The 27,197-nt window shown below is 39.2% G+C and overlaps 1 protein-coding gene across 5 annotated transcripts in view; it reads right to left on the reverse strand.

The window, feature by feature from the left end:
* Positions 1–27,197, reverse strand: part of LOC124711602 (RILP-like protein homolog) — a 155,219-nt gene that overhangs the window by 29,292 nt on the left and 98,730 nt on the right. For 2 of the 5 annotated variants that reach the window (XM_047241759.1, XM_047241758.1), the window contains exons 6-7: positions 20,274–20,456; positions 6,696–6,797 (exon numbers count right to left, since the gene is read on the reverse strand). In XM_047241759.1, the coding sequence (XP_047097715.1) occupies positions 6,696–6,797; positions 20,274–20,456 (285 nt within the window). Of the gene's footprint in view, positions 1–6,695; positions 6,798–17,525; positions 17,643–20,273; positions 20,457–27,197 lie in introns of all 5 variants that reach the window. The other 3 variants (XM_047241763.1, XM_047241761.1, XM_047241760.1) reach the window with 2 other exon arrangements.

A 27,197-nucleotide genomic window follows, 5' to 3' on the forward strand; every position in this document is an offset into this window, starting at 1 on the left:
GATCCGGTCGTGGCGGCAGCTCTGAGGGACAGGCACGCAACGCAGGTAGCCTGATTACACCGCAGGCTGCGGCGCCTCAGTGCGCCAAGCATATTGGTACGTCTCGGAGGGTTAAAAGCTTTAACACAGCTTCAATTTCGCAGAATTAATCCAGTTCCATTTGTCATGCAAAAGACAAAACCTGGATTGCTTATACGGAATGGAAGTCACTACCTCCATTGCAGGTAGTCAATGGGCATTACCAAGACTCACAAATGTACTGGACCTATACATAAATGTGTTCACTTTTAAGACTGCCATTAACTACCAAATAATGTCTATCTATACCTTACCCCATTGCCAGGAGAGTTATTGGCAAAACTAGCTGTGAGTCAATACTTCTCCAAAATAGATTTCACTGATGCATAACTGCAACTGACACTTAAAATGGAAACCCAGCAGATCCTAATAGTAAATATGCCTTATGGCATGTATGAATACAATAAACTGCCATTGCAAATCTTGTGTGCTGGCTGTATTACAAAAGTATTTGCATCAACTCATCCTCAGGGAATCTCTATGTGTAAATTACCTGGTTGACCTCGATGTACAAGGGGACTTATAAGAGCAATAAGTTAAAATATCCATGCACTCAGAGACTCCAATATAATATGTTAGAAGATATTAGGAGGAGGGTAGTAACTAACATCAGTCAAGAATGCACAGGCAATAAATAATCTTCCACCTCAAAAAACCTTGAAAGAACTACAATTATTTCAGATAAAATTAACATACTACAGAAAATTCAAACCGAATGTGAAACAGGTAGATCATTTACTCAACCAGCTTCACAAAAAATCTATATTTTCATTCGTCTATTGTCTGTCAGAGGGCTCCCAGGGAGTTAAAAAGTACTCAGTGCTCCCTGTGCAGTCCTAAAGCATTAACTGTGCACTGACGCGGTGCCGTGAGACATCAAGAAGGCGCTGATCCGTGCAACAATGGAAAGAGTGGGCAGCGCCACACCTCCAGGAAGACAAGAGTTCAGTGGCCCCTTGTCAAGGCTTCAAGGCTGACTTATCCAGCTGCCCATTTCTCAGTTTGGTCGTAGACTTTGTGAGCACCAGTACTGAGTAATAGGAAGATGACACCTAGCCTGTGTTCTGCGAGTAGTAATAGTATGTAAAAATAGTTGCACGTAGGACGCACAGGAAGCCCACCCAAGACACCTCATAATGAGAAGTTAATTTATGTTTCTTTTCTTTTTAGAAATAAAGTGTTTTATTAATCTGCAAGTGTTATGTACAGACATTTCTGGATTCCTGCCACTGGCCATTGCAATTTCTGTCCTTATTTGTTTGTGTCAATGCTGACTCCCACAGTAACCAAAACACAACACTTCTTGCCTATTAATCTTCACACCCAATAAACCCCTTAAGGCACATACACACTAAGCCAACGAGGGCCAATATAAGGCAGTCAACTGTTTTGTTGGCTGAGATTTGTGTAATATGTAGGGGCAGAAAATCTGAGCCAACTAAGCATTTGGCCTTTTTGTGGTTCTGTCTCCTGGTGGTATCATCAGTGTTGGCAGTTCATTGGCATTGATACTCCTCTCCTAGTGTGGACACACAGTCAAATGTTTGTTGGTTCAGTAGTGATTTGTTTCATCTCTAGAGCAGATTTGTATTTAAGCTTTTCAGAACAGCTAAAAGTCTTGACATATTTCACTGATAAGTTTCCCAGTTTCATTTAACAAGAACAATATCAGGGACTCTGGAATTTACACTTTAAAATACAGTAATTGGCTGTTCAATCAAAGAGCAAAACCAGTCAATAAAACAAACTACGTGCAACTTTTGGCTGTTCTGAAAAAACTTAATTTCAACAATTAGTGTTTCCCCTGCAGGCAATGCCTGCTCTTGCTATGGATGTGTATTTACTGTGTTTAAAATACTGGGTAAAGAGTGGAATACGGAGAGAGCATTTAAGTCAATAAAGTTTTATCTGATGTGAAAAGAAAGTGGTGTCTTTATCAACACCTTTCCACCATGAACGACGATGAGAATAAAAATGAAACTTTCTGCTGTAGGTACAGTTCTCCTCCAAGTGGTGTTGTCTTTGGAAATTTTAGCATCTACACGATTCAATAAAAATTTTGTGCTCTGTAGCTTTAATTACGGAAAAAAAAAAATGAAATAGCCCATATTCTGATTCAGTTTGAAGTAGGTATTAACTTTGTACCACCACACTCCTCCCTACTATCTAAAAGAGAGGTCGTCGTCCAGTGCCATTTCATCATCATCATCATCATCATCATCATCATCATCATCATCATCATCATCATGCAGGAAAGTAAATGATACACATGTGACTACTGCAAAATTCTGTTGTTCTCTCCTAATATTGGCTGGTGAAACTTATTAAAATGCTACTTGGTAACAACAACAAAACAGCTGCAATGCTAGAAATATATCAGAGCCAATTGCGATTCCATATTGACAAATTCCTTGGCCCCAAACCCTTTGTTTGGTGTGAATGATAAGCCAAATGCCATTGCACTGGTGATCTATGTTTGGCCAAATCAAGTCTGTCACTCAGTGGCTTAGTGTGTATGTGCCTTTACATTAGTCACTGATGCGTCACAATATGGTATTAGAGTGGTAGTGTTGCACAATAATGTGGATGTCACCAAGCAACAAATTGTGTATGCTTCAGTCCTCAATCAAAGTCACCTGAGCGAACAGCACAGCAAATGCAGTGGATGTCACCAAGCAACAAATTGTGTATGCTTCAGTCTTCAATCAAAGTCACCTGAGAGAACAGCACAGCAAATGCAGTGGGGTCTTATTCCTTAGCAATAGCAATTACGGCATTTAAAAGGGAGATTCAAGCAAAAACCTTAAAGAAGCTATAATATTTTCACATTTAACAATTAACAGAAAACGTACATGTAATTTTTTTTGATGTCTCCCGGATGTTGAATGCATGTATACTACTGCTTCAGAAGAGCATGGATACCATGATGGAAGAACATATCTGCCATAGAGGAAGCACTCCACATAGTATGTGACACTGGCCCACAATTTGTATCACCTGAGTCTGAGTGATTTTTTCAATGTAGTGGTAACCAATCTTTGATCATCACTCCATTCCACCTAGCATTAATTTACAGATCGACTGGCTTGTCATGACATTCGAAACTCAGATGGTAAAAATGGTGAACAAAAAAATCTGTGGATGCCTTAAACTTCCTCGTGTGTTATCAATACACCCCAATCAAAGACTAACCTGGCAGTGCTATTGCATGGGCATAGCCATCATTCATTCCCAGAGGTACTGCATTTATCCTAATGAGCTCAGAGCTTGTGGTTAAAGCCATATTACTACATGACCTCCCACATCTGGGCTTGCAAGTCCGGCCATATACTAGAGTGGATACAGGGCAACATTGCTAATCACTAGACGTTTCAATTATGGAAAGCTGTGGCCAACTGCACTATGCTAGTCTGACATTGTAACTGGTTCTGACTGTAGCAGCAGGGCAAAAATGGAGCCCTTCCAGCCACTGCTTAATGCCTACCACTGCCCCATACCTGTCCATGCCCTTTCAACCATGTTGCCAAATCCTGAACAGTGCTACAACCTCCGCCCCAATATTTGCCCTATTACAACAGCAACAGACTCCACAGAGAAAGCCTATGGAGACTGAGCTACTCTAATGCTATGCCAGAACCTCTGCTCCTACTCTTGTTGCTCAAGGACAGGAAAACTTGTGAAAGCAGACCACTTACCGACACCCATGATCTGACCCAGGGGTAATGGTTGCAGATCATGAACTGTTGAAGCAGCTGTTCTTAAATGAGGCATGCCACCATACCTGTTTCTCCCCCCCATGTTGCCAGAACTGTTGGTTGAGGTATGACACCGGCATCCATTCACAACCAGGCAATGCGCTGGCTAGGCCATTGCCTACCCTAAGTGGCAATTTAAGTGGGGAGGTCTATTATAGCCGCATCCAATAGCAATGAATATGCAGAGATGTTCAGACTCTTGCCACATGAGGGTATCAGTAAGTGGCATGTAGAGGAAATCGCTACAGGCTAGAGCCTACTGCAAACAGTGCATGCGAGCATATGATGTTGCTGGAGGCAGATGCACTGTAAAACATCGATAGTGGTGTGATGCCTCTAACACCAACAGTGTGACAGGCCAACACTAGTTCACCCTGTTCTACAGAGCTATCCATTACGTACCATGATCAGTTTGCTTACAACATTCAATGTTTTGATTTGTAAGCTCTCTTGAATACTGACTGGGTTCTTTACATTGGTTTACAAAGATTATGGCCTCATTTACTGGCTGTGAGTTGGCTCATGAATAGTGGGATACTTTTGCTCACACAACAACTGTACACAAACTGGATTAGGGACTTATTGTCGTGGAATTGCTCTCTGTAGTCTCTTTCATAAAGAATGTTAGTGGTAACACCTAACAGTATACTAAAATCACAACTTCTAAAACTGTTGTTTCCATTTAGGAAGATTTACCTAATTCCAGGATAGTTATCCAAGAAATATAAGCTTCCACGTGGGTACAGTAAAATTAATTAATATCCCCATGTGCATTTATTTGAAGTTTTAAAAGCGATCCTAGACCTTCATTGTAGCTAGATATTGCAAAAAGTGTTCCTAGCCAACAGTTTTAATTTTGAAATCGTCAAAAAATATAGATGCAGTGAAGAAATGTAAAACAACTTAAATCATTTACCAACAACCTAAAAGTAAGGTACGACTATCAATAAAATAAAAAATGGTTTATTTTTTTAACATGTTTGTTAACATGCACTTACAGCTATAAACATTGTAAATAATTCATACTTGACAAATTTAAGTGTGGAATGAACTTGGTAGTAGTTTTTTTTATATTTTTGTTAGAGGGTCTTGCAATAGTTAAATGAAGAGTACAGTCTCAAAACGGAGGGTAAAAAAATGCACGATTGTAAACCTACAAAACATACCTATTAAAGTTTTAAATTATTGTAGCTGTGTTGGCAAGAGCAAGAGCTCCGAGTGCTCACAGAAAGAACTGAAGCAGAATTTGTTACACCTTTTTATCCACACAAGGTCATGAGTGCTATCGGAGATCTTTAGTTATTTCCATATTTCTAGATATCCAGAAAATTTTTGATACCATTTTCCACAAATGGCTTCTAATCATAATGCTTGCCATGAGGTATCATTTCAGCTGTGGGACTGCATTTCCTAACAGAGCTCACATTTTGTAGTAAACAAATGGAAGTCATTTAATGAAACCAAAGTTATATCTGGTTAAGTGCTTAGGCCCTCCATTGTTCTTTATCTATATACATGACTTTAGCAGGCCTCTGAGATTGTGTGCATATGACTCCCGTCCTTTACTGTCTAGTAATGTCACCAGAAGATCAAAACGGATTATGAAGTTATTTAGACAAGACCTCAGCATGTCGCTAAAAGGGACACTGTGATGACTTCTCAAATGTCTCGTTGTTCATGGTCAATTATCACAAAAAAAAAGTTAAATTTTGGTTACTTATAAATGACAGAAATTTAAAGGTTGTCTGGGCAACAAATTTCTTAGGCATTACAATTATGAACAACTGTAATTGGAACCACTATAAAAAATGTTGGGGGGGGAGGGGTACCCAAAAACTGTATTTCACTGGCAAAACACTTAGATGATGTGGAAAAACTATTAAAGAGACTGATTACATTACACTTGTCTGTCCTTTTAAGGAGTATTGCTGTGCAATATGGGATCCTTGCTGTACAAAACTGATTGGTGACGTTGACAAAGTTCAAAGAAGGGCAGTGTATTTTGCATTATCATGAAATGGGAAAAAGAGCACCAAAGATATGATGAACAAGTTGGGGTGTCAATAATTAAAATAAAGAATTTTTCAATGAGACAAAGTCTCTTCACGAAATTATCACCACCAATTTTCCCTTCCAAATCTGAAGTATTTTGTTGACTCTCACCTCAATAGAAAGGAATTAATATCATCACAAAATATGATAAATTGGAGCTCACAAGGAAACACTTAGGTGTCTACATTTACTAGATGCTGGATTGATTGACAAATATCAGAAAAAGATGCTATGAAACCTCTGCTAAACACTTGTGTGTTGATTGCAGAGGAATGTGGACATAATTACTTTTATTGATGTAATAAGTTTAGGGAATTTACAGGTTACTGCTTTTGAATGACTTTTCAAGCCTGTTAACTGCCCCACCCCCCCTTTTTTGCTAACACTCAATTTGTAGTGACATCTGTGTCAACAGCAAATTAAGGTGAAATGGCAGCTTTATTATGTTAGACACAAACTTTTGTGATTGACTTATCTAACCTAATATTGAAATCAATGGATTTTTGCCTCCTTTCTTTCTCATATTTCATGGTTCCCTCTTAAGTGGAGATTGAGTGACTCAGCACCACATCCCCTCCTTCCCATTTAAGTCTCTCACTTCTCTAAAGAAGGAAACTGTGGAATGGATAATTAGAAAAACTGATTTTTAGTTTTTATGTGTATTTCTATTTGTTGTACTGGAAGTTTAATTTCCTACTGCCCAGAATATTTCTGTCTGTGAAGTTAATGGATTTGTTAACTGAATTTTCCTTTCTGCACAATAAGAAACAAATTTTGAATATTACATAGAGAGTGCAACAAAATACGTACAATTTCCGAATTCCAGATTCAGATTTCTTCCACGGAGCATCATCAGGTTCGAAAGGAAGAGGTCCTTGTACTGGTGGTTCCTCTTCTTCTTCACTAGGAGATCTGAAATAAGTATTGCAATTTCTATAGCTAAAATTTTACACAATAACCTCCACCATCACTGATTTATGGAACACATTAATAGATACTTATATATTGTATAGTGCCACACACAGCATGAAATACTTAAGACAATTTGATAATCACTTATTAAATGAGTGAAAGTGAAGTGTTTTGCAACAACAATAAAACAATATAAATGCTCCCATTCATATGAGAAGAAATTATTGACTTATCTGCTACCCATTCATGAAATAACTTTGTATTCTGTGCGCTTTAGATGAACTATTTCTTCTACTATTAAGGACATCCTCAGAATATCTGTGAAGTTATATGAATGAAATTTTCTAACAATTATGAAATCACATATGTAAAAATCACAAACTAAGGGCAGAGATCAGAAATAGTATTATCATCAACTTAATTTCTTAAGTTTAATGAAGCCTAATGTTTTCATATCTGAAAATATCAATAGAACCAACATGCATGCAAATTTCACAAAAATTTGTTTACATCACAAGATGTAAATTCATAGTTTTTGTATCATTAGGGACCATTTGTATATTTCTTCTAAAAGTGAGAAATGTATGAATTTAAATACTAACAAAGAGATAGAGGGGCTGGCCAGTACTTACCTCAGCTCAGTACAGCCGATAGATACACATAAAACAGAACTGAAAAATTATGTGTATCTATCGGCTGTACTGAGCTGAGGTAAGTACTGGCCAGCCCCTCTATCTCTTTGTTAGTATTTGTTTCACATCTTTATATGAGATTTTCCATTAATCATTTAAATGTATGAATTTGTAAGTGTTGGCACTAAGTACACTGATAACAGGAAACATTGTGACCACTACCCAATGTGAGATTGGTCACCTGTTAGCATTGCGGGCACGTGACATGGTAAGGGAAGTATACAAATGAAGCACATACAAACGTAAAATCATTCAAGTGATGAAATGAGCCACAAATGTGAACATACACAAGCGACTGACAAAACAGCAAACTGTTATACCCAGCACCTGTGAATGAACATCTCCCAAACAGTGACGCTGGTTGGCTGTTCGCATGACTGCCTTGAGCATCTATGAAACACAGCTGCAAGATGGTAAAGCTTGAAGCAGCTGATGATGCGTTGGACATTGGCGTCTTATCACAGAACACGGATGTCAGAGACTTGCCTGCTCTGTGAAGTAGAATATGGGGCAATTTGTGGCAGATCTGGTGACCAGTACATTGCTGCTGCAGGCATAAATGTTTCACTGCACATTGTTCAGTACACATTGTTGGAAATGGGGCTCTACAGTAGAATACCACCATGTGTTCCAATACTGATCCAATGACATCATAAATTATGATTGTAATTATGGCTGTGCCATCATCCAGGCAAATGGCTTCTTGAAACCAGCACTGCAACACAGGTGCAGGACAGTGGATGAGTATTATGGTATAAGTGTCATTCATCTGGGCCACTATGGGATCTGCTGTAGTAGTTGAAGACAATATGACAGCTGCGGACTACAAGTACATTATTGTGGACCAACTGCAACCTTTCATGTTTGGTATCTGTTAAGAAGGTATGCAGATGATGCATGTGTGATTTTTTGATTTGTTTTCTATATATAAATGCCTTATACTTTCAGAATTCAACAGCAGTACAGCATCTTGCTCAATGTTCTTATGCATTTTGCTGGCTTTCTACCATGTTTTCTGTTCTTTCCTATAGCATGTGCCTCAATTCAACAATTACTACTGGTACTTTTGTGCAGTTTTAGAAATCTACATTCATTATTAATAACTGCTACTATGCATTGTGTGACAAAAGTGTATTTGCCATTTTCTTAACAGGAGCATCTACAAACAATTCATTTCGATGCTCATATTCTGAGGTGGATTTTGTATTGTAAGTACAAGTAACGTAAAGGTCATAATTAGAAACTATTAAGTGAATATGGACAAATTTAATTTATGTGCACTCTGTTCAAGTGTTCTAATGGTGCTTCTAGTGTGAATCCTCTGAATACATTTTAAATCTGTCACTTCCATCCATCATATTTAATTTCATCTAGAGATTAAAAGTTATTTCAGTAAATAGGCTGAGTGTGAAGGGAAATAATTGTTGACGGGTTACTCAACACTTTCACACTATCTTTGGAATTTCTCTCATGTCTTTCAGTCAATGGCCATTTTAATGATTTCCTGTCATTTTGCTACTGTGACTGGCAAGCACTGTCAACAGAGAATTGTCCCCTTTCAACACTATGAAAGCAACAGAATCTATTATTTATGGGGTTACCCATGGTATCAACAAACTAGTGAATTTGGTAATGTGGGCAACCCATCTTATGTGTGGCACCATTTTTGTAAATCCAATTTGAAGCTCTAAGCACGTGTTTAGTTACTGCTAATTTATCCATTCATCTTAGCCTTCAATGCCGCATTTTTACGTTCTCACAGACACACAATGCAAATGTTTCCACATGAACACAAGATGATGCAGAAAGCTGATAATTATTATATATTTTATTATATATTGTTATTATTATATATTATTATATAATTATTTCTAATTATAATTAGAACCAATTTAGCATTGTTCAGTCAGAGGTATTTAACTGCATCATGTTTATACAAACTTGCAAACAACCAAAAATCTCATGGCAGAACGTTTATATAAAATATATGCATTGGTAAGTTTCAAATCGCTCTACCACCTGAACTAGATTTACAATAGAGGCAGTGGAATTTCAATACAGTGTATCTCAATTCTTGGTCATCTAGATATACCAAACATTGTTTTATGAGCGCAGTATAGCTTTTATCCAGTAGCAAACCCAATTCACTTTGACACTGCACTCTGGGACACTAGAAAAGGCCGCGTTATGGTGTTGCGTGCACTGTCTTTGGGAGAAGCAGTGCTTTTTTCCAGTCTCTTTTTAAAAAAAATCCACCTTCCACTTGCCTTCCCTAACAGATATTCTATGTATTTCTTTTATTTCACACAACTTGAAACCCCAGTGATTTAAACAATGAGAAAGGCAAGCATTCCAGCAGGAAGCAGCGGACAGTTAAAATTTGGGCGCAATGTGTACAAAGTGGTGGTGGTGGTGGTGGTGGTGGGATAGTGCCACTAAGCAAATAACAATGGCTAAAAAGGCAGTGCCCAATATGCAGCCGAGTTAAAATAATCTCCTCCCGGCAGGAGGGCCAAGAGGAGGCCCTCCAAGGCTCTGGGAGAGGCTCAATGTGTATAAGCTTATTCCCATGAAGGGAAGACCATTGGCGAGAAAAAGGGACACCACCTCCTGACAGACAGCAATGCAGAGATCATCGGAGGGAGTACAGGTACTCGTGGGCTAAGGTATGACGACTGCAGCCTTGGCAGCAGTGTCAGCAGACCAACATGACCAGGGACCCATAGAAACACGAGCCTGGCTCCATGAAGAGTGAGCGGGCGACGGTTTTCCTGGATGAGAGTAGAGTACAGCGTACACAAACTTTGTACGGCACTGAGTGAGATTGAGCGGAGGACACAATTGGAAAGGTTGTGTCGTCAGATGTACTCTGTAACCTGATACAAGGCAAAGAGCTTGGCTATAAATACTGGTAAGTGTGCTGGAAGCCAATGACGAAGGCACACCCGACCCCAGGTCAGTCCGAGAGCCATCAGTGTAGACAAAGATACTATCACCAAGTTACATGCGAAGGTCATAAAACTGGAGGCAAAAGACCAAGGCTGGAGTAGGGTCCCTAGGAAGCAAATGAAGGCCAAGGTTAACATGGGCTGCTTCACAAAGCCAAGGTGGTGAAGTGTTCACATCCACTGAAAAAGTCGCATGTAGTGTGAAGTTAAGCAGCTGTAGCAAGTGGCGAAAGCAAACTCCAGGAGGTAACAGAGAAGAGGGAGGAGCCACACACTGACTGTTAAAGGAATCATCAAAGAATGAGGCATTAGGAGGGGTGGCCACATATGGCAGGCAAACAGCATGCATACCTGCTGAGGAGGAAGTCACAGCAGTAGGACAGTGGAAGTTCAGCAGCTTCAGCATACAGACTCTCACCCAGGCTGGTGTAAAGGCACCCATGGCCGAACAGATTCCATGCTGGTGGATAATGTTGAGACGGCATAAGAGGAATAGGTGTGCAAACACAAACAAAGCACCCATAGTTGAGTTTCGAACGGACAAGCGACTGGTACAAACGGACGAGGGTGGTTCGATCGGCACATCAGGAAGTGCCATTGAGGACACGTAGGAGACTGAGGTCCTGCTTACTGCAGGCTGCCAGGTAAGACACATGGGAGAACCAAGAGTGTTTCCTATCACGCATGAGCCTCAGGAATTTAGTAGTTTCAACGAACCAAAGGGCAACAGGCCCAAGGTGTAGAGATGGTGGGAGAAACCAATTGCGCTGCCATAAATTCGTGCAGATGGTTTTGTCAGGGGAAAATTGAAAGCCATTGTCGATGCTCCAGGAGAAAAGATGATCAAGACCATGCTGAAGATGCCACTCAGTGAGAAAGGTCCGAGGAGAGCTGCAATAGACGGCAAAATTGTCAACAAAAAGGGAGCCAGAGATGCCTGGTGGGAGACAGGCCATGATAGGTTTAATGGTGATAGGAAAGAGGAAGACACTCAGGACAGAGCCCTGAGGCACATCGTTTTCCTGGATAAAGGTATCCGACAAGGCAGAACCCACATGAACCTTGAAAACTCGATCTGGTAAAAATGCCTGAAGGAAACAGAGCAGGTGGCCATGAAAGCCTCACATGTAAAGAGTACGAAGGATTCCAGTTCTCCAGCAGGTGTCTTAGGCCTTCTCCAAATCAAAAAACATGGCCACAGCCTGGGGTTCTGCAGAAAGCCATTCATGACATGGGTGGACAAAGTCACGAGATGGTCAACTGCAGAACGCTGTGCTCGAAATCCACACTGCGAATTCATCAGTAAAGTGCGAGACCCGAGTCACCTTACCAGCTGGGCATGAGTCATACATTCCATCACCTTGCAAACCCAACTTGTAAGAGAGACGGGGCAGCAGCTAGAAAGGTGGTTTTTGTCCTTGACAGGCTTTGGTATGGGTACAACAGTGGCTTCACGCCAGCATCTGGGAAATGTGCCCTATGCGCAGATGTGGTTGGCAGAAAGTGCTTGCCTGTAAGAGAAAGGTGCTGCAATATCTGAATATGGATGGCATCCAGCTCTGGGGCGGAGTATCGGGATGAACTGAGAGCTTGATCGAGCTCCATCATACTAATGACAGCATTGTAGCACTCACGATTCAGAGAAGAGAAGGGTACTGCGCAAGCCTCCTCCGCTTGTTTTCGATGGAGGAAGGCAAGGTGATAGTGCGAAGAGCTAGAAACGTCCGCAAAATGGTGGCCCAAGGTGTTGGAGATAGCAATAGGGTCCACTATAACACCGTCTGCTACTGTCAGACCGGAAATTGAGGAATGGATCTTGGTCCTGGCGAGCCATACAAAATTTGCCCACATGACAGAGGAAGGAGTGAAACTGTTAAAAGAACTAGTGAAGGAATGCCAGCTAGCTCGTTTGCTTCCCCAAAGAACAAGATGACACTTTGCACGCATCTGTTTATAATGAATGCAGTTTGCCATTGTAGGACGATGGTTAAGAACGCGGAGAGCACACCTCCGTGTGCAAATTGTATCACAGCATGCCTCAGTCCACCAAGGGACTGGAAAACACCAGTTGGAAGGAGTGTGCCATCAGAGACGTTGGCAATTATGTGGGATTTATTCACAGTGAGTCAATCATCTTCCCACTCAGCATCCACAAAACGTAAACGTTATTTATTCAAAGACTCTTCCTGCTGCCCCATGGTTCCTTGTGGTCTCATGTACTGAAGACAGACAGTCCTTCGCCACCGTCAATCCGTTTATTATTCAGAAAGGTGCTGATGCAAATGCTAGCACTGTGAAATCCTGCTCTCATTTACAGAATGGCACTTTGCTTTTGGAGAATATTTCTGATTCTCAAGCACAAGTACTGTTTGCTGCGTTGCTTCTCCATGGCTACCCTGTTCTTCTCGAGACCCACAGAACTTTGAATTCTTCCTGTGATGTAATTTACACCACGCTGCTTGACGGTCTAACTGAGGCCAAAATACAATCTTACCTCTCTGATCAGGGTTGTCATTGCCATCTATCGTGTAATGAAAAAGGTAGATTGCTCGTTAGTGCCCACCCGCACTCTTTTCCTCACCTTTCATAGGGTGGTGTTGCCATCCAACTCAAAGCAGGCTACGAAATTATCACACTCTGGCTGTACATTCTGAACCCAATGTGCTGCTACCAGTGTCATCATTTTAACCACACAAGAAAATCTTGTCAACACCCAGCCAAACCTGTGGCAGGGATGCACACGAGGGCGATTGTCCGCCTCTTTCTCCCTGCTGTATCAAATGCAATGGCAGCCATGCCCCTTCCTCTCAGGATTTTCCCATGTATCTAGAGGAACGAGCTGTCAAAGAGATTTGGTTAAAGGAAAAAGTGCCTTATCCAGTAGCTCGCAAGTTACTGGCTAGTCGCAAACCCTGTGTTCTCCCGTCTGGCACCTATAGTTCTGTTCTTGTTACCCCTCGCTCCATGAAAGATGTGGCCACGCTGACATGCGACCTAAAATTCGGCTCTGAGGTTGTGAAATTGCCCAGTGTCAAGGTAGCATTGCCATGCCCCTGTCCCACTGTGTAACAAACTGTCAAACTCTCGCCTCAGGAGGCAAAGCCACCGACTGCATCACCAGTAGGCAGGAAAGGACAGAAGGAGTACTCCCGTGAAGACTTCCTCCATCTCTCCAGCCAAACACCCGGGTCTTCCTCTACCCGGAAAGGCTCAAAGAAGTCCACTAAAGGCAAACTGTCTTCAACTTTGGAAATCGAAGATCCTGTTCGATGGTGTTGCCGTGTGGTACCGTAGCCCAGCCGGCCTCTGTCTCACCGGTGCACCAGCATCAACCGTTTATCACTGGTGGACTCCACAGACCGACCACACAAGCAAGCCAATGCTTCTGTGGACCCCATGGAGCAGGATCCTCCTGCTCCTGTGGCCTGTAGTAGCAACTCTACACCTGTTATGCATCAGACATGTGGGTCGGCCTTCAGGAGCACACAGGGAGGAAGAAGAAAAAAAGAGCATCCTCAAATGCCGAAGTGGGGGAACGAGAGGAGAAGGGAAACAAAGAAAGGAAAAGAAAGTGAAAAACAAAGGTGAGACTTCGTACATCAGCAACAGAATGCGGAACATTCCCAATAATACCCCACACATGTTCTCCAAGGGAGGGGAAAAAGAATACCAAGAGGATAGGTGTACAGCACGGAAGGGAGAAAATGCTGCTAAGGCTGGGGGCCCACGGCAGCACAGCACGAACCCGCCAAAGAGTGGCAAGCCCCCTCGGGGGATCCTTAAGGAGAGCTGGCATTCAGCACATCCGTTTAAACTACTGCTTGTCATTCTGAATTTTCTTAATACCATTCAGCAACAGTAATTTCTTGTACAGACAAGCAATATTAACAAAGAAGTATGTGTGTGCCTATATACATTATGTTGACTCTCAGTCAGGTACAACAAAAAAGACTACAACACGTAAGCTTTCGGCCACAAGTCCTCCTCCTGAAATAGACAGCGCGCACATGTCCGCGTGCTTGCACGCACGTGAACACTGTGTCTGGCTGCTGGGGCCAAATCCAACAGCACACAGCCAAACGTGTGTGTGTGTGTGTGTGTGTGTGTGTGTGTGTGTGTGTGTGTGTGTGTGTGTGTGATTTTTAGAAGGCCATCTGGAAGAAAGCTTCTGCATCCTTGCAGCATGGGCTATGTGACAGAAAATAATTGTGTTCTGACACTGATGGGCCATGTGGTACCAACTGACTGCTGCGTCATCCTCTGTCAATGGCCTCATCAGAAGCGGTAGGAGGGACGTGGTGTCAGCACACCACCCTCTTGGCCATTGTCTGCTTTCTCAGCCTTTGAGCTTTAGCTTCTCATTCAATTGGCATCACTAAGCTGAGTGGACCCCATACCAATCCTTCTGCCAAGGAAAAATGCCAGGCAATACCAGGAATTTAACTTCACTGGGAATCATATATTGTAATACTTCTTTGGGATACTGATAAATTAGTAGAGGCTGTGTATATGTTGAGTACTACACGTAAAACACTAACACTGCAACCACCAGAAAAAAAGGGCTGACTGAATTCAATCTTTAACGGTTGTTGTCTGGTCTTCAGTTCAAAGAGTGGTGCAATGCAGCTCTCCACACTAGTCTATCCAGTACGAGCCTCTTCATCTCTGCGCAACTACTGCAATCCACATCCAATTGAACCAGCTTACTGTATTCAAGCCTTGGTCTCATTCTAGACTTTTTATACACTCCACCCCACCACATGTCCTTTCATTATCAAACTCGATGCCTTTGCAGATGTCTGATCAATCAGTGACTTATTTTACTCAAGTTGTGCCATATATTTGCTTTTTCCACAAATCTATTCAGTATTGTGTCATTTGCTATTCAATCTATCCATCTAATGGTTCATGATCCACAATTTCATGTCATTATCAGATGCTTGCACAATATCTGAATACTTACTTTGCATCATTAACATTCTCTCTTCATGTCACATTTGGTGTTTTTTCAGAATGTTTGTAAAGAGAATGTCACTAAAACAATAAAAGAGCTTCCTATGAAATAAGTCCCCCCACCCCCACCCCCAACAGAGTAACTACCTTAGAATACTACACCAAGAAACAAATGAAGTATCATGTAGGAACCTGTAAAGATGTGAGGGAAATTGAAACTGACAGATTAACTTGTGTTTATGAATGTAATAAACTATGTGTTTGTCTCCCGAAGTGTCAGGTGGTGATATCTGAAATGCGTCCACAAGAAATAAAACTCAAACAGGCAGTGAAAACAATGTATGTAACCCCACCCTCCTCCCCTTTTCATTTATCTATCTACCTACCTTTTTTTCTTTTCAGGAGTACTCTATGTATCTAGTAGTACCAGAATTGTGCAAAACTTTTGTTGTATTTGTCAGGAAGGAGCGAGAGCAATAAATAAAAGGCAAATAAACATTGCACATTACCCAGATGGCATTTAACTCCAAAATTTGAAAATATTCAATGTACTACAAATGCACTACATACTATTAACAGGAAATATTTTCAATGTACTACAAATGCACTACATACTATTAATAGGAAATACTTCAATGTACTACAAATGCACTATAAATTATTGATGTGAAATGCTTCAAACTACAAATGCATATTCAAATTAAGTTAGTATTAGTTTCATTCATGAGCCAACTTCTTACAGCATTCTGTGACTAGAGTGCAATTTGTTATTATGCAACAGTTACTGAAAATATATTGTGATATATGATAAATCTTCTCTCTTTGGCAACTTCCGTCATTCAAGTAGAGTACTGTGGGGATGGACTGGAATTTACAAAGAAACAGTGAAAAAAATTCATGATTTTTGTCGAACATGATGAGAAAAATCTTTGGGCTGAAGCTAGACTTTCTATTTTAGAAACGTTGGCTATATTCATGAAGCACTCTTTTCTTTCAGTTAGTATTTAATAGTGTGCTGATGATAAATGAATTACAATCAAATCACTCAATCACTCTAAAAATGTCAGTTAGCAGGAAAACTACTTTTGGAACCAATTCTGTAACACTTATATCAAATTTGTTATCCTGTAGTAAATACAAATCCAGATTGCAGAGAGAGAGAGACTTGAATCTCATTCATCACATTTATTAGCATAGTAAGTTATCAATATGCTGCTTTCAATCACTACAATGAAGACAAATTGCAAAACCTCTGAAACTATGAGATGCTTAAGATAACAGGTATTACAATGGCTATTCACCTAATGTTAAAGTTTTGATACAGTTGACATACTCAAAGGGTAGTGTCAGTTCAAATACAACACAACCGCTGATGTAAATTTATAATACACTCATGAATGCAGCTACTTCATGTATGTTATAACGCAAGAGGGCCTGGCAATGTGATTAGAATCGCACAAGTAATTCACAATCACGGCCTAAAACGCAAGCATTGCTGCACTGAATTGCAAACAACATAAAAAAAATTCTGAATGGAAGATGTGCCGAAAGAAAACCTTTTTTCATATTTTTCTTTTTGGGTTCTGTTATAATGCATTTCAAGAACTTTTTACACAAGTTATATTAAATCATATTGCTGCAACTGTTTGTTAAGTGATAATTCCACTACCAGTTTTATCATCACTGGTGCTCATGATGTTACAACATTTTCATCCTAAAGTATCTAAGATCAGACTGAATAACCACACAGCATCACTTCCATTAGCTGTTTCATATGCACCATCTCTCTCATCTGTGAAAGCTGAACTCAGAAATTAACTGTTGAAGATGTTCCTCATTTTAATGACCTGCGGCTAAAATGCTTACACATTTTCTGAAAGTGCATTAAACATCATGAAAATTCTAAAGGTGTCATGATACACCAAAGCTGTTAAAGTTTGCTGTGATATTTACTGGTTTTGATAATTGCTCTTTAAAATTTAACTTCAAACAAAGTTTGACACAAGCATAACTATCTTCAGTATCAACCTTTCTCTCTCTTTCTCCCCCTTCTCCCTTACTTCCTTCCATTCATTATTTCTTTCATCAAATTACCACCAGAAACGAAATCAACAAGACAACTATCAGGTACAAACCTCTTGACTCTTTCATGAGAAAGCATCCTCTCAAGGCTGACTAAACAGTCACTTTCAGGCACCAATACTTTACTCTCATCTGCCATGCAACAGATTGCAACCTCAACTTCAGATGCCCTGCAACGATTTCTTCATGAACACAAAAAAATATGTTCTTCTCTTACATGCTGAAAATTCCTATGTATGAGTTCAGATTGGAAGAATCTAAATTAACTTTAAAGTTAAGACACAGCATATGCAAAGCAAAAGGCATAAGCACAGTTAAGAAGATGAAGACAACCCGACACAAACAAATGCACGATTTATGTTTATGAGCTCTAATATTATCATATCACATTAGTCATATTTTACAACACAAATTTGGATTATCAAACATAAATGCAATATCTGATGTTAGTGAAGTCATTTGTCAAAGAAGAAATGAAGTCAATAAAAGGCAACTTTGCAGAAAAGCATGCTTCATTTCAGAAAGAGGGTCCACAAATTCTGTTTCTCCAACACAAACATGATCTCTGTTATTGGCAGAAATACTTTGTTATAAAGTACACAGAAAGGTGACAGTGCACAACAAGTTAATGACATAGAAAAATTGAGGGAGCAGGGAAAAAGGAGAAGTTCCTCTTAATCTCCAAGTATATCACATTCAAAATGTTTCAGGAATATCCTACTCAAAATTCCACCCACAGCATCGAAAGTAGTGTTCTGCCACCCATCCACAATATCCTTGTCCATACCTACACCAATCCTGCACCCCACAGGTCATTCCATTGTGGATGACCCAGGTGTCAGACCTGCCTCACACATGCACCTACCACCACCTCCTGTTGCAGCTGCATTCCAGTCGCAGCATCTCCTATCCAATAAAAGGCATGGCTATGTGTGGAGTCAAACATGTTATATACTTCAATAGTTGCTTCACTACATGGGCCATTTGAACACTCCTTTCCGACAAGTTTCTCTGAGCTATGCAGGTGAGAATTATCTCTAGTACATCCTGCACTATCCAACAATGAAAAATCCAGCATGGAACGTAAGAATATTGTGAAAAGAAAAGTTGCTACTCACCATACAGCGGAGGTGCTGAGTCGCAGATAGGGCACAACAAAAAGACTCGCAAATAAGCTTTCAGCCAACAAGGCATTTGTTGAAAACAGACAATGGGGGAGGGGGGGAGGAGGGGAGGGGCACAGCACACACACACACACACACACACACACACACACACACACACGACTGCAGTCGTGTGTGAGAGCTGCATGTGCTGGGCAGGTGTTTTCAATAACTGGTGCTCAATAATCAGTCTCGCTGCAACCCCCACTTGTGTGAGAGATCTATTTTCAACAAAGTCCTTGTTGGCCAAAAGCTTATTTGCGACAGTCTTTTTGTTCCACCTATCTGTGACTAAGTATCTAAGTTATACAGTGAGCAGCAACTTTCCTTTTCATAATACTGTTGCACCCCGCACACTCTAAGCCCGCTGGCCTAAATGTATGCTAATTTATTTCCCGTTGTCTCACCATACCTTTTCCCTTCTCTCTCTCTCTCTCTCTCTCTCTCTCTCTCTCTCTCTCTCTCTCTCTCTCTACCTACCTCCACCCCCCCCCCCCCCCTCTCTCCGCCCCTTCCCCCGTCTCTCCATTCTTTCTTTCTTTCTTTCTTTCTTTCCCTCCTGCTTTTTCTTCCACCCCTCTCCCTTACTCCCTCCACTCTCTGCCTACGTTTTCACCACCACTTTCCTCTCCTTTTCCCCTCCCTTGCCCTCTTTCCCCCTTATTGCTCTACTCTGTGAAATAATTTTGTCTCGTGCAGCCAGAGTCATCTATCAAAAGACTTGTCTCACACTACCTTCTCTTTTTCTCACACATCCTTCCCCACCCACTTATTTACCTAGGCAGGTGTTTCCAATAACTGGTACTCAATAATCAGTATCGCCGCAACCCCACATCTGTACATTTGGGTGCCTGCATGGTTGTGTGTGTGTTAATGTGTGCACTTTCACGGTGGTGGAGTGAGGGGGTGGGGGTGGGGTGGGGGTGGGGTGGGGGGGAAGAGCAAATGTCTGAAATATAGTGTCCACTATCCACTATTTTCTACTACGTGTTTCTGTAGACCACGCACCAGCCCACTGTATGTAATTGGTTGCCATTCCCTTATTTTATGCATTTTAATTACTGATGTTTTTCAAATGGCGATTTTCTATGCAGATATGCAATGGTGTCCCTGATCACTCTAATTTAAAAAGTATATATTGTAAATGTTATGTTCTTATTTTCCTAATCATCTTAAGGAATTTATTTATTAGGGGTTCCATGGTTTTGTACAAAAACTAAGTTTACAGTTTAGTTTTAAATTTCTTTATACTGATGCAAAACTTTGGCAGAAACTTAATTAATATAAATAACATGGAAAACAAAAATCTGATCTTCAGGAGGACTTTAAATACATTTTTAACTGTGTAAACTGCTACACATATTAGAGTACGACAGTCCAAGTATAAGCAGTGAGCGACACTGAATGGATTTCTCCAACTAATCAGTTTGGCAAATCTCCCTTGCAATGAGCTATAGTTTGCAAACACAATGACCCGCAACATCATTAACAGAAACTTTAGTTCATAAAACATATTGTCTAAGAATGAAGAAGTCGACTACAAATTACAATTGCGCTCAGAAATGCATAAAATCAAATTACATTCAACTAACTACAGTAAGAACAACATATCTACATTCAAAGCACACGCATGCTTACTGAAAGGCAGAAGAGTTGCTATCTTTCCCTGCTGAGTTGAAAGTTTCCTTCTCAAGAGTGGAATAGGATTCTGAGACAGGTGGTGGGGAGGGGAAATGTGGTCGAACAACTGCCACAGGTGACTTGGTGTTGAGATCACAGAAAGAACTCCGTTGTTCAGTTGACCACCGAGGACTGCTGAAGCTAGCAGACAAGCAACACAGTAAGCTTTGGAAAAGAATACGTACAAGTTAATGAAATTAATAGTTTACAGTTATTTAAAAAGAGAGAAGGTTTAAGTAACACACTGCACACCTACCGCATCTTTAATGATTACATCCTCTAACATTTCATATGTAAAAAATGTTGTGTTTCTAGAGCATGCATTTCATGCAGGAATAAGCTGTAAATATGTAGAAGTAGTTAATATCCATCTGCAATCTTACTGCACATTCACCTGCCAGCTTGTTAGGAGCAACAAGTTACCATTGTTACCAAGTATTAGATACGGGTGTCTCTTTGCACCACCATTACTATTGTTCAATATTTAAACAGTAACAACATACATTCAAAATTTCAATGAAAACTCAAATACATTACAATCTTTATAAAGGTATATAATATTCCATAGTCATCAATATCAGAATTTGGTTTAAGCAAATATTATCATATGAGATAACTGAATGAGCAATATTTTTGTATATGGCTGAAACTTGCAGTTTCAAAAATATGTGATGTTTTTGGGTTTGCAATCAGATCTTATTATAATTGACACAACATTTGACAGTCAAACTGGCTGTCACCTTCTTGTAAGATGCTGGTATTGCTGGGGCTCCTCGAACTAACAAGGCCCAACAACAGCAAGCAAAAAGCATGAAAGTGATAGCATTATATCAATTAATTTAAAAAGCTCACTTATTTTGAATATATAAAAAAATGCTTTTAATTTTGGGAGATTAGAGACTATGAGAGTGAATTCTTACACACCAACAGCCGTAATTGTTGATACATATGTACTAGATAACATAATTCCCAAGTCAATTGCATCTGGTTAAGAAACACTAGTTACTTAGTTAGTGAGTGAGCAAGCACTTTATACGAATTAGGTTCCTGAAAGCAAAATATACACACACAGATTGTGACAAAAAGGACTAAAATCATTTTTTATAAGATTTTATTTCATGGAGATTATAGAGGGATGAATGAAGCTGTTATCACTTAACTGTTCTGGGAGGGAAGGGGTGAAATTTGCATGAACTGAACCTTAACATGCATGTAGTCTTCACTAATTACACTGTGACATATCACAAAGTGGCATTAAGTATCCTACAGGAGACACTTTAAGATACAAGTCTAAATTAATCGAACTCCATTACATTGAATCGCTACTGTCTTGGTAAAATCCAAGAAAGAGTCAATACAGCATACAATATCAAATGAAAGCATAATAAAAATAAAGTGTTCCCAATAACTGTTCTTACTTATTTTATGGTCCAATGATGTGAAACAATGTAAAACTCTAGCTCCAACGGTGTCCTGACTCAAAAAGCACAAGACAATGACCACATTATTCTTTATTAAAGGACAAATGGAGGTGCATCATCTAGATATTTACGTACATCTGTAATGTAAAACTGAAAAAGCAAAACTGAAGTTTTGAAAAGCAAAACTGAAGTTTTGAAAAGCAAAACTAAAAGTCATTGTTTTCAAAAGAAATGCTTTCATCAAAGATATGTTCAGATGATGCCTACCTAGACTAAATACTATAATATAATGACAACATTATGACAACATTTTGCCAAACATTCCTATTAGGGACATTACAAAGATGTCAAAGAAGAGCTATCTAGTTCCCATGAACATGTGAATTATCAGAAGTTCACTAGCAAATGTGCTTATGGAAGTGGGTAATGACAGTTTCAGAGAAAGGGCCTGCAAAACTGATGATAGTATTCCTGACTGACTACAGGAATGGAGTTTAAGGCATGGATTTTAAGTGTAGCATGTTCGTAACAAACAATTAAGGAAAGAGTGCAAAGTCCATGCAGTGCATTAATGAAGTATACCACAACACCTTGAGTAGGGGTCTATCCGTGAAAAACTGTCATCGTATTTGTTTTCTTGTGTGGCACACACACAGTAGAAGCAATACAGCATTTACTCAAAGAATAGCACTTCAACTCACCACACAGAACTGCTAAAGTGATAAAGTGAAATATTTTATCATGAAAAGGTTACTGCATATAGGAGACAGTATTTAATAACACTCTGCAAATTCTTAAGCAACTTATTGCACACTACAGCACAAGATTGTCTAACTGATACGAAGGGTCAATTATTGGTATATGGTTAGAATTGATTATTGTATTTTCATTATGAAATACTGATTATGTATCCAAGTTCTACATTGTTTGCCATCAAAATTTATAAAAATCCAAAGATCTTTCAAAATTTTCTTCCTGACAATGTGGCAGGTGAATATGCCTATTATAAAAGGATGATCAAAATGTGTTGCTGATGGACAGCTTTCTACAGGCATGCAAAAAATCATCACCACCATCATCATCATCGATATACAGAACAGTCTATATCAAAAATATTAAAATGTAGGTAAAAATTGCAAGTCTTAAAACACACACTAAATTTAAAAAACACAATCCGTAACTGTTCAAAGTTTATTAACAGTGGCCTGAAAGGCTGTATAAACAAGAGCACACTGTAAAAAAATGCAAAGTATTTACTTCTGCAGCTGAGAGAACAAATGTTTTTACTATAATGCATTCAATCTAATTATAAATTTCATTTTCTGCAAAAATGAAACTTGGTATTAAAATTAGCTTCATAACAAAAAGCATACAGAAATATATGACAGCAACAAGCGATTAAAATAAGTTCGCTTTTACGATTTGAGATGAAGACAGTAAAAGGTCACAAGACAACACTTGGCAAAGTAAGTTAAGTGTGTATGAGCAAAATGTCAAACCACAAAAAATATGCAAAGAACCACAATTAAGAATTTGAGACATAGCCAATGAAAAGTAACAATGAAGCACAGAAGCAGAAGAGGTCGATAGTGCTATGGTGTTATCAATTCAAACATGTGAAAATGGATACAAACATTTCTGCGCAAGCAGAATCAGATTTGGTAAATAAAGATCTGTATCAATCTTTGAAGTGCACATCATATACAAAAAATGTTAAGTCGCAGACAGACAATTAAGTGACTCTGTAAGCACAATAATAACCCATGTAACTGAAATGAATGGAAATGATATGGGAAGATGCTTGTGCATGAAATAAATAGCATACAGACCACAGGCTAAAACTAAATGCAAAGAGGCTAATGATTACTGTTGATCATTGCTGACAAATACTGAATGTACTAGAAGCCATAATGATACAACTGGAAACTGATGTAACGTTAATACACGTATTATTCTACTGTATGCCCCCTCGATCAAGGGGGCATATAGGAGACAAGATAGTGCACAACTGTAACAGAAAAAAGGCCTGGATTTAAGAGTCAAGAGAGGAGAGACAAACTAAAGGAATGGCAATATAATATACTCTTATGGAAGAAACCAATTACCTAATTAGAAATTGTTTAAACAAGGAGTGGGAGATATGTAAGAGATGAAATAAATAGTGAATAATGAAATTGATAAACAGCTGAGCAACCAGAAGCAGGTAACACTGGTAGCAGTAATAGTGACTTTCAAATACAAGCACAGAAAGCCAGAAGCTTCAAATGTTTAGCAGTGAGAGGAAGAATGTGTAGGACACTGTTGAAACAAAGAGTTCAAAGGAATGATATAAATGAAAAGCTGAATGTGAGATGTACCAGTAACAGGTAAGAGCGACTTGAAAAAACCTGATTATAAAAAGAAAGAAAGAATGATACAAAGAAAAATGGAAGGAAGGGAAAAAGACAGAAAGATACAGGAAGGTGAAAAGAATGGAATCAAGGAAGGTGAAAAAATAGAATCACAAAGCAAACTTAAGATAATACTGTTTGATGCTGAGAATACAGAACACATTCACAAATTAAATTTACTTAGTACTTTTCAATTATTGGAGACATCCTGCTAGATACTTCCATCTCGGCTGTGCTTGTACTACTACACACACCAGTAATTAAAGATATGGTGCGATTCCAATATGGAAAGTCACATTTTAAATTTGTAGCAGTAAGAATAACTTTTAATAATGGTCTTGTACAGGGATGAACACAGTTGGGTTTTGGGGGAAAAAAAATTCTCAAAGTGGGGCCATTATCAACCAATTATCTAGTTTTTGAATTACATGTGATTTGATGTACTACCTATTTGTCCCTATCTGTACTTTTCTTTTTCTTACTTCCACCAACCTAAGTTTACATTTAGAAGCATTAATTTCAGTGGTACTGTGGCTACTTCTCACTATTTTTATGAAACATGTTACATTTTTCTATCCACTATTTGTGTATTTGATAATTTTTCTGTAGTGTCACTTAACACAGTTATCTGCTGAAATTTTATAACACCTGGCCTTTGTAACTACAATAATATTGATTAGATTAAAAATTCACTTCAGTTGTAAATGATCCCTATTTTATTGCATAACTAGTTTCGGAGACATTTATCACCAGCTTCAGGTGCCACACATCAAAATCTTTGTTAAGTCATAGTTATGGGTCCAGTGACTTAACAAAACATGTAGTCACTGAAACTAATTGTGCAATGAAAGATAGATCATTTACAACTGATGCATATTTTCAATCTAGTGAAAATAATTCTCAGTTGCAGTTGTTCTTCAAATCAGTCTACAATGACAATACTGAATGCTTGTTTTGACTAACATTAACCATCTTACACATACTGAAAATTATAAGCTCAGCTTAAGACAGACTTGAAAAGTGATTAGACACCAGCTGTCTACTACACCTGTAGCATAAACTGCCTAACCATTACGTGGTAAAGACTGCACGTAGTCTTCACTCAATAACACCAAATCTTAAATAGATTTAACATACTGCTGTAGTTTGCAACATTTTTACTATCACTGTTTCATGATGAACTCTGTTTTAATGATTTTGTATTCATATATTTTATCAATGCATACAAATTGTCTTCAAGAAATGTTGACTGTGACAGGTAAAGAAGGAAGTATTACTGTATCACATTCAAGAAGTGAGCATGGTAACATGATCCAAACGGTGTGCACTGAAATTTTCCACAAGTACAAATATTTAACAATTTTTGTTATTTTTGTTACGAAGTATGTCCACAAAGTAAGTTCCGTTTGGTTATATAAAACAAGCGTGTACAGAAACAGAAAAAATATTTTTTTGTATGAAAATCTACAACTGTTCAACTACTTTTCTACACAGCTTCAAAAATTTTGTAGGCACTTTTATTAGCGTGGCACAAGTTTTTGTATGCCTTCTTCATAGAAGAAGTATTCAACAATGTGGTAACATGTTCTTTCAGCTCATCATCATCATCATCATCATCATCATCATTGATGTTTTTCCGTAACAATTTCATGAACTGGTGATCGTGAGATTTGGGGAACTTCCATAACAAGGGCACTAAGTGTAAACTTACGGTAGTGCTTTATCTTCTCTCCAACTGTGTGAACCAGTTCATCAGTAACCACAGGTGGGTGTCCACTTCGTTCTTCATCGTGCACTTGATCCCGTCCTTCATTGAACAGTCTGACCCCATCTTCTAACCAGTGAATCACTCAGAGCAGTTTTTCCATAAACCTCACAGATTTGCTGATGAATTTCCTTTGGTTTACATTTCTTTGCATTTAGAAAACAAATCACAGATCTGATTTCACAAGCGGCAGTGTTTTAAATTATAGCTGACATTATAAAGAAGCACTACAAAGCACATGTTGGCAGCAGTGATCTGAAAATGGCGTACATGTTTTCTCCTTGAGTCGGAGTAACTGCTGCGCATGCTCAGAACTGCGATCATAGCGCTGCCATGGATAGAAATAGGGGAACGGCACTTACTTTGCTGACGACACTCTTATATGAGTATTTGACTCTGGTCCAATGCAAATTCCTCCGTGTAATGTTTCAGCTTCCAGTGCTGGAGACACCATCAGAGTCAATAACTAAGGAAGCAGTTACAATCTCAAACAAGCTCAACCAGCCAAACTTTGTATGTATACACACAAAAGTTAGTTTGTGATGTTGTCACACCACTGCGGATTCACTTTGACCAGTGTTATGGAGCTTGTTGATAGGAAGAGTTGGAGTGTGCAATTTTGTTTAGCAATTTTAATCCTCCTTTTCTGTTAAAGGGGTATTTGTGCTTTTGAATTTCTATTGCCTCTCCGTACATTGTAGAACAGTAATGATTAGACTTTGATGTGAAACTGTGGTGCCATAGAAATGAATTTGGGCTTCCCTGATCCCAGTGCATGATGATCTGCAAATGCCAATTTATATTGCCCAGACAATAACTGGTCTTCTGTTCCTTAAGTTGAGTGTAAATGTTTCTTTTTGTAGTTTCTATGTACACTTGACCACATGTGCGAGATGATTTTATATCATCCCACGGCAAGTGGCGTTTACTTTTATTTATTTACATGTCAAGTTCTGTAGCACCAAAGTGAGGAGGAAATCTTCAAGGTCATGGAACATGCCAGTACATGAAATTACAACATAAAAGTAATAATGGATAAAAATAAATGTTTATGAACCTGAAAAAAAGTCACTCCATAAGTTTAAGTAAACGCAATCAACATTACAAAAAGAATCAGCTTAATTTTTCAAGGAACTCCTTGACAGAATAGAAGGAGTGACCCATGAGGGAACTATCCAGTTTTGATTTGAAAGCGAGTAGATTACTGCTAAGATTTTTGAATTTGAGCGGTAGCTTATTGAAAATTGATGCAGCAGTATATGGCACACCTTTTTGCACAAGAGTTAATGAAGACCAATCCAAATGC

This window comes from Schistocerca piceifrons, chromosome 8 (genome assembly GCF_021461385.2).
Source record: "Schistocerca piceifrons isolate TAMUIC-IGC-003096 chromosome 8, iqSchPice1.1, whole genome shotgun sequence".
NCBI classification, from domain to species: domain Eukaryota; kingdom Metazoa; phylum Arthropoda; class Insecta; order Orthoptera; family Acrididae; genus Schistocerca; species Schistocerca piceifrons.